Below are 9,379 nucleotides of genomic sequence, written 5' to 3' on the forward strand. Positions count from 1 at the left end.
ACACTCTCCTGAAAAAAAATGTTTTGTGACATTTGAGGTTTTAAAAACAAGGTCTTCAAGTACTTTTTAACATTTACGATAAGGTATTACGGAGATATTTTTTCAATAATTTGTTTTTCATTTAAAGATCTTCCGTGTTAGGTTTTCGGAAGGTTTATTTTTTTATTTGTTTATTTATTTATTCATTCAAAATTACACTCGTTTAAATATTAAATGAACTAATTAAGGCTTTTTAGGCTGTCCGCGTCAAGCCATAATAATTAACAATAAAAATACGTTGTAAAATTAATTAGATTAAATTATAATGACACGTGATGCAATAGAATAAAAATCTTGAAAAAAAGATTTAAGTAATAAATAATAAAATTCCAAAGAATACAATGCAAAAAAGATAATCAGAAATGATTTTTAAAATTTTAATTAAACAAATTAAGATTCACACATAATCAAATATACAAAATAATAGTATCATTAAAATCAACAAAATAATACTAAAATATAGTTGTATAAAAAAAAAACTAAATAATCGTATCATTGAAATCAACAGATAAATTATATTAATTATTGTAGTCACAAAGTTTTTTTACCGGCAGGACATAATATAATTAAAAATATACACCTTCTATAATTTGTTTAGTTTTTTTATATTAAACTTCATATACTTCGGAGTCAATGATTTGGGGGCATTTTATTCACTTGCCCTTTTTATATTTTTCTCTGTCCAGGTGGACGAAGTATACAGTTGTATGTATGAAATAAAATCAGAATCCTGGACGAATTTTTCTGATTTGGTGGCGGCTCTCGGGTGATAATTCCAAATAAGGAAATCGATAGGAAATAAGTCCGCCTCTATAAAATAAAATATTTTATTGTTCCTGGACTTGCACCCAAAGAACGACTGATCTATGAAATTTTGAAATAACTCCGCCTGTGACGTGGCAAGTTTTAGTCGGAAAATTCTGCTGATTGGTTAGTCGGCTTCCTGGAAACTGGAAATCTATAACAATACTTGAAACGTTTTTAAGAAACGTTGCCATAACTATAATTAAATGCTTTAGTTGTGACTGCTTGTAAAAAACATTTTAACATCTAATTTCCTGTAGAAATAAACTTCCTCATGACGATGGGAAAATAGTTATGATAATATTAAAAAAAGTATAACATTTTATGGAGCAAATAAGATAATTTTAATATATATTTTGGTCCTTGATGCTTGTTAAAATGGACAAATCTAATATTCTATCCAAAAATGAATATATTCGTATAAAATCTGTCTTCGGGCAGATTAAAAATGCATTTTTGTTGGTGAAATGAAATAAAACTAGAATACTCTAATGCTTTTGACTCGAAAGCTACTCTTAAGTAAATGTCCTGAAAAGGGAAATCGAGTAGGGATAAGTTCGCCCCTTAATGTTGTGGTTATACATTAAAAAACAGACTTATTAGCGGTCCTGAGGTGCTGTTTTGAATCATTCTCGCGGCACGAGAAAAACTAATTGCTATTTTTTTATGTAAATACACGAGATAATACGGCCGCGAGAGCGTTTGGAATACCAGCCCTGGGGTAGATGACAAAAAATATTGTTTTAAAATTTAATATGGTTCTAAAATGCAATTTATCATGTTCCTGTAATAGTACCTGAAGCGTAAGGCTGATCACCTTACCTTCATGTTATCGATGATCGATATACGCTGCATTTAGTGTACTAATGCTTTGCCCTATGATAGGTGTGATAATGATGTATAAATTTTTCAATCGACTTTGACGGTTTTAAAAATGGAATCAAGCAAGACAGCAATATTTTCAATTTTAGTGAAAAAAACTGACTCAATGATATCGGCAAACGTTCATAAATCCAGTAGTAAGTACTGGATTTAGACCTAAACAAAATATTTTTAACTACCTATTCTTGTTCACCCTTTTTTGTCAATATTTTTTCAAAAAAAATGTATCGCGCATAGTTTTATGATCGGATTATGATCATTTAAAGACAATTTGTAATTTAGAACGCAGCGCGCATTCAAAAAGTTGTGGAACGAGCTCTTACCAACGCAACGCAAATCAATTTTCTAGAAGTACCAACTTAACAAAAATACCGTGAAGTGTCAGATTTAGGATTTAAGAGATTCAGTTAGATTTGTGTACGATTCCAATCTGATTTTAAAATGCGAATAGTTTACTAAAATCCGTGAATTTTCTAATTTACTTGTAGTTTAGAAATATAAAATGATGTCGGATACGTTTAAGGTTGAATTTAATGTGGAATATGATCAAAATTTATACGTCAAAGGCGAAGGAAAAACATGCAGGTTATGTTTATGCGATGGAGCAACCTTTAAAATATTCAGCGATCTATTGATGGTTAATTATTTACAAAGTTCTTGTGAAATAGAGGTAAAACCAAAACATTATTTCAGTTTATTTTATTATTAATCATTTATCCGTGTTTTTTGACGATTTTATTGGTAAATAACACATTTTAATATGCCTCAACTAAACCGTTAATTTTTAACTAATTAACTTATACAATTAAATTTTTTGTAAGTAAAATAGGTATTTAAAACACACGACTATTTTGTTTACGAGTAAACAAAGGAGGCGTAGTTTTATTAATTTATATAGGTTTTAAAATAGTTTTAGTCGAGTTGGTTTTAACAATTTGTTATATATTTATTATGTAGGTACGTATGTCTCCAAAGCGAAGTAGTTAGGGTTATATTGCACTTGGTTTGAGTCCAAATTATTTATTATCAATTTATTTTATTATATTAAGGTGTTTCAACAATGATACATACTCAAAAAACACACAATTTGTTGACATTTGTCGATGAAATTCAATTTGATATTATCAATTTAATATTTTATCAGAATCCATTATATGTACATCATATACTTAATTAATTAACTACCTCAAGGCATGGTTACATTGTTCTGTTGTGTCGTGCAGTGGTGTGTCAGGGAGCTATCTGGCCTTTACCACTTCTATAGTTAGAATAATACTGCTCTAGCGCGGTCTGTAGTGGCGCTACGATGCACTACCGATCCAACAATTTTTAAGTCTGTGCTAGAGTGATGGTGGGAAGTTATGGAGTGTTACAACACACCACAACACTGTTCACATCTACGCAACCACACTACGCAACCGCTAAGCAAACACGATGAATGATCACAAACGACAGAAGAGCCCTCAACACGCCTTATCATTCCACAACATTACACAACAATGTAATCGTGCCTCAACTCGCCATCACGACAGACCAGACCTCAACACAACACGCCGAAACAGTGTAATCTTACCTTCACTGAGAAAACCCTTGCTGAGGAATACATTTCATCGTTTGAGTCACAACCGTGTGAGTCGTTTTTGTTATTTTTACAGGACGATGAAAAAACTACTTATTTTAATGAATTCAGGAGGAATTAGACTAATATTTTTTATAGGCTACAGTTTATGGATGAAAATTTAATTTTAAAGCGTTCGAAGAGGTAATTTAATTTAGCTTTCAATAAAATAAGCAGTTTTCTCATCCCATAAAAATAACAAATATTAATTACGCGGTGTTTTTAGCTGAAGGACGACTATACCATTTTAGTTTATTTTAATTTATATATTTATTTTAAACACGAAGAGTAGCTTTAGAATAGACTTTTTATATATACAATAAATAATTTATTTAAAAATTAAAATATATTATAAATTTTTACTAACTGTAGGTACCTTGGATTTTAGAATAGCTATACTTCCCGGGTTCCTATGTTTTTAGCTGAGGTATTTAAAAAAAATCTCTATTCACTGCATTTGACGAACCAATGCAGTGCCCTATGCACCACCAAATGTGTATAGGGACATGATGATGATGAAACATAGCTTGTTTGTTTATGTTTGTAAACTTTTAGGTCTTAGAGGATGACGGCTTCCCCGATCACATGTGTTCCAAATGCTGCAGCATTGTCGAAATCGCTACCAATTTCAAAAAACAATGCCAGGAAAGCGACCAAATACTCCGTAACTCATCCAATCCACTGTCGGAAGAAGTCGGGTGCACCGTGAAAGAAGAGTATCAATCCGACGATGGAATTAACAATAATTATTGCTCAGATTACGACAGCTGCGACGAATTCAAACCAGAAATCCGACACAAGAAAAGAAAATCGACCAAAGAGATCGGTGAAAATGGACGGAAAACTCGGCGAAAGACGAGAAAAAAAACCGCCGATAAAAACTACGATGAAATAAAATTAGAAGCTGATGACGTGGAAGCGTCCGTTCAGAAAAAACACAAAACTATTTCAAAAAGCACTCTTTGTCCGTTCTGCGGAAAGCTCTTTCTAAAAATGGCCTCGTTGAATTCCCACATGAAAACTCACAAAACTGACCGACCGTTCACTTGTGATATTTGCTCCAAGACTTTCTTTGAAAAATGGCACTTGCACGAACATAAAAAGATCCATACTGATGTGAAGAGTTACCCTTGTGAGGCGTGCGGGAAGCTGTTTAAAACTCCAAGGGACACCAAGAGACATACGGATATGGTGCACAAGAAATCAAGGACAGTGCAGTGCACACTTTGTAAAAAATATCTCTCTTCAAGTTCTGGCCTAAAGGTATGACAAATTTAGATATTTCATTGGTGTCTTTTCCTGATAAAATACAAATTTAATACGGTATTGTGGTCTTAATACAAAAACGGCTTTGCTGGCTGTAGCCATCAAAATCGCATCTCATTTAGGAAATGGTAGCTATAGCCGTTAGTCAAAGACATTGATATTGAATAGAGAGCTATAGCCTACGTCAAACTTAAGTAATTATATGATAGGCAATATTGTGTTCCTATAAAAAACAGTTAGCAACAAAAGTGTTCCAATGTGTTAGTCAAATAAAATTTACTTCAATCCATTAACTACGGTCCAATCGAAAGTGAAATATTAAAAAAATAAAAAAATAAGGTGGATCCTATCACAAAATAGTGTCAAATCAAATTTCCAATCGATTCTTTTTTTAAACACTGGACTTGATTATCAATGGCGAGGTTAAAATTTTTATTTAAATATGTATTTTATTATATAAATAAAACACGAGTGATACTTTAATCCACAAATTTGGAATATCCAGTGACCAGTTTCATCGCTTTCGCGACATCTTCGAGACTGATCGATGATGAAGATGTCGCGAAAGCGATGAAACCGGTCACTGGATATTCCAAATTTGTGGATTAAAGTATCACTCGTGTTTTATTTATATAATAAATTACAATGAACTTCCATCAAGAATTTTCACTTACAAACTTAAATGTTTTAAATATGTATTGAATTGCAGGAGTCTGCGTGGCGGGTAACCCAGGAATGAGTAGGTAATTACTATTATGATGATAACTGTGTAACAAAAAATTAGGTCCCGTTGGTTTATGATATATTGGTGTATGAAATTTTTTACAGCATAGCAGTTAAATAATAAATAATATAATATATTGATATTATCATATTAGATTTCGACTCATTAAATATTGTACCAGAAAGTCCAACTCGCCAAACTTACCCACACCGTGGCAACAATACTTACTTCATAAGCCAAACTTACCATTTCATTTAGTTATAATCCAGTCATCAATAGACTGTTTACTGTGAGAAATAAGTACAAGATCATCGATGATTTATTTCACAAGAAGTGTAGTACCTACAAGGTAGCCCTTCTCTTATGTTTCATGGATGGGAGAGACTAGTACTTAGTAGCTTTCTAAATAACAATATTTTTATTATATATATTTTAATTCATTAAAATTTTTTCCAGCCTTTACATTTTTGGAACCTCTTATTACAATACCTTATTTTTAACTTCTGAATTCTCATTTGCAGTTGCATATGAAGAGCCATACCGGTGAAAAAGAATTCCAGTGCGATATATGCAACAGAAAGTTCATCTCCAAACCTTGTCTGACCCTTCATCTTCGTGTTCATACTGGTGAAAAGCCGTATTCTTGCAAGTTTTGCGAAGGGAAATTTGCAATACTCAAAACTCTAAAGGAACACGAGAGAATACACACAGGAGAAACTCCATACAACTGCCCCGTTTGCAAGAAAGGTTTTTCACAAAAGTCGAATATGAAAAGTCATTTTAGGTATAATCACAGAGGTGTGGAGTTCTCTCTGGAGCGAAAAAAGTTACTGAATATTAAATCGGATGATGAAAAAGATTCCATGTATGATCCGAAAGAAATAGATTTGAAAAGCTTGCCTCTCGGTTATATTTAGATATTATACTATGTTTAATAAGCTTTAATCTACCTTTGGCGATGCCTCCCTTAAGTCTTAACCTTGCCTACATAACAAAGCGTCGAGTTCTCTGGTCTTGAATTTCTGTTGCTGGCAGTTTGTCGGCAGTTCATGTCTGAACTATGGTATACGGATCTGACGCTGGAGAATGCATAAGAGTTTGTAACTAAAAGCCTGTAGGCTATTTGTGGGCACTGAATTTATGTATGTACTTGTGTTTTGAATACAGCCAATGTTGAAAAGAATTAACGGATCACGATGCATGTGAAAAAGTGACATTTGTTCCAACGTTCTCATTCTTGTAGATGGAGGCAATGCTAAATAAACTCCCGACGTCACAGCGACCTGTGTGGATCTGTTGTGACGAGATCCCATAAATTAATTCCCACCGTTCTAGCCTACGCCTCTCAAGAGCCGTGCTACTGATTGGAGGGCAAATGCTCTCATATCTATTGCTGAATCTCATCTAAGCCCAAAGTATCTAGCTATTAGATGGGAGGTGAGCGCCCTCACATTCTCGGGTTTAACCAGTGGTCCCTGAAAATGCGTCTTCTTTTGTGGTATAAAACATCACATTCATATAAAATATGTAAAGGCGTTTTATCATCTGCATTGCAGAACCCACATCTAGAATGTTTCGGTGTAGCTGCACTAGGCCAAGAGCAAACTTTGGTGAGTGCCCCCACAGTAATAATTCTTTAGCTTGGTGCTGACCAAGTGCTTTTTGCCAGAGCATTACTCATCCATTAATTTATCTTATTAATTCTCCTCTTTTATATATGATAAACCCTAAGCATAGGATTTAAGAGATGTTGGTATGATGCTTATTTCTTTATCCATCATAACACTCAAATTCTTTGAACAAATAACAAAGTCAATAGTTAACCAGGTATGCTTCATTTTATTGTGAATAAATATTCAATCATATTAAATTTTCAAATGAAATTACATTTCCTCTGTTCTTCGCAATTCTATTATAGGGTTTTTTCACATTATTTTATTATATTTTAAAAAAGCAAATAATTATGATGGTAATGGTATTAATATTTTTTCGTGTGACGTCTGATAAATTTTCTGCAAAGGTTTAGTAGAAAGAATTTTTTTTTTTTAGTTGAAAGTGGCGCAATCACCCTATGTAAACCATCTTCAGTCAAGAACATCATAGATACATGATATTCAATACAGTATTATTCATATTTTTATTAGAAACCTGGGGGTGGATACGGAAGTCATATCTTCGCAATGACGGTATAGTTGAAGATAAAATCTCCGGAGCGATTATTAAGATACAGTATTGACCCCGTTATTCAAGTTTTGAGGTATGATAGCTATCGAGAGCACCCGTATCCCGCGGTATATTTATCTACGCACTGAAAATAACAAATATGTTTAAGTGCGCACTTTTTACTTTTATTTAAATTTTTGTATTTTAAATAATTTTTGCTTTTTTATCACGGAATCCCATTTTAAATACGGAAGGGAAATTAGGAAATTTTCATTTGACATTGGGGGCAGAGTAAAGTTTGACAGTTAAGACAATGCCAGTTACAATGCATGCGTCAGATCATTTGTCATTTGTTGTGTACAATGGAAACACTTCGGTAAAAATGTTGCCACATTAAAAAAATAATTCCCTTTTTTTTTCATTATTAGCCTTATCTTCCTGAAAACACGTATCGACTTGTCGATGGAGCCGGCTTCGTAATACAGAGGTAGATAGAGATAGTAGAAAAGTTAATTATACTGTCTTGATATGAATCGATGGAGGTAGCGTTTGTAATCACCCCCTGATATTACTGAATCAAAAAACTAGTGGACAAATCGTCAGGATCGTAGAACAACGACGGATGTGCGAAAAATACGACATTGACTTTTATATTTGATATCAAAAATTTTAAATACATGTTTTTTTCCAGGTTTGAAAAAAAATATTTATGTATACGCCTAATGGGCATTTTTAAGGACATATTTATACAAAGAAAATCATTATAAAGGAAAGTAGAAAGACACAATGGTATATAGTAGACTTGAGAGAGATGTTTATAATTAAATTTGATTCAGTGATCGTTTGAAAGAAGACGACTTGTTATTAAAGAAATCAAGACTGGTATGTTTGTTGGCAGACTTAAGAATTCTGGGCATAGGTGAATGAAAACCATAGTTAGTTTCTATGGTTATCGGTGTGAAAGATTAAGTTTTGTCTGAGGTTTCTAGTTGGGATATTGAATTTTATTAACTACTGAGCTCAGGCGCATCAAAGAGTGAGTTGAGAATTTTAAATAGGACTAGAAGGTCGGATTTATTTCGACGGTCTTGAAGAGAAGATATATTTAAGCTAGTTTCTAACTCATTTTACGTGCATTGGTCTCTGGGTAAGCCCAACCTCCAGCCTACCGTTCTTAAAAATCATGTTGAACTGATTCAATATTTTTGATGTGAACATCATAATATGGAGACCAGATAACAGATGAATACTCTAGGTGCGGGAGAACTAGGGAACAGAAGGGAGTTTTAAGGGTATTGATATTATATTATTGATATTACATGTATATATATATAGTTGGATAATTTATATAGCGCCATTTTTGTGAAAATCACCTCAAGGGCGCTGTACAATTAATAAATATCCCAGTACGTCTTGCAGCTACAGAGCGCATGGACGGTTGGGATTCTAGTTCCTCGTTTTCAATTAAGATCAATCAAAAATTATAACAGATAGGAGCTAGATTACAGGACGTCTTGCAGCTACAGAGCGCATAGACAGTTAGAAATTTAGCCCCCATTTACACATTTTAAAAATTGACAAATAAATTTAGTGTATTAATGATATTTAAAAAAATAAAAAATATGAATAATAAAAAGGAGTAAGATTACAACACGTCTTGCAGCTACTAAGCGCATAGACGATTGGAATTCTAGACCCCATTCACAAAATTTAGGTATTTTAAAGTTGATATATGAAAGCTAGATAACCAATCATCGTGCAGCTACAAAGCGCATGGACGAGTGGAATTCCAGCAAAGTTAAAACAATATCAATAAATTTATAAAAAATAGAGCATAGTAGTAAATTGGTCAAGTGTTCATGCCAAGAAGTAAGCAATAAAAA

At 33.0% G+C, this 9,379-nt stretch overlaps 1 protein-coding gene across 1 annotated transcript; it reads left to right on the forward strand.

Moving 5' to 3' along the window:
- Positions 1-2,100: 2,100 nt before the first annotated feature.
- Positions 2,101-8,254, forward strand: LOC148284441 (uncharacterized). Its single transcript, XM_088240306.1, has 3 exons — positions 2,101-2,395; positions 3,899-4,606; positions 5,855-8,254. The coding sequence occupies exons 1-3, from the start codon at positions 2,228-2,230 to the stop codon at positions 6,248-6,250; spliced, it is 1,272 nt and encodes a 423-aa protein (XP_088096432.1). The 5' UTR covers positions 2,101-2,227; the 3' UTR covers positions 6,251-8,254.
- The last annotated feature ends 1,125 nt before the right edge of the window (positions 8,255-9,379 follow it).

The sequence above is a fragment of the Micrasema longulum genome, unplaced genomic scaffold (genome assembly GCF_059751315.1).
Source record: "Micrasema longulum isolate JH-2025_06_02 unplaced genomic scaffold, ASM5975131v1 h1tg000120l, whole genome shotgun sequence".
NCBI lineage: Eukaryota > Metazoa > Arthropoda > Insecta > Trichoptera > Brachycentridae > Micrasema > Micrasema longulum.

Excerpts from the sequence above, each read along its gene's own strand:
- LOC148284441 (XM_088240306.1), top strand. The coding sequence starts at position 2,228 with ATGATGTCGGATACGTTTAAGGTTGAATTTAATGTGGAATATGATCAA. Across the intron at positions 2,396-3,898 it reads AAAGTTCTTGTGAAATAGAG|GTCTTAGAGGATGACGGCTT; the intron begins GTAAAACCAAAA and ends GTAAACTTTTAG. Across the intron at positions 4,607-5,854 it reads CTTCAAGTTCTGGCCTAAAG|TTGCATATGAAGAGCCATAC; the intron begins GTATGACAAATT and ends TCTCATTTGCAG.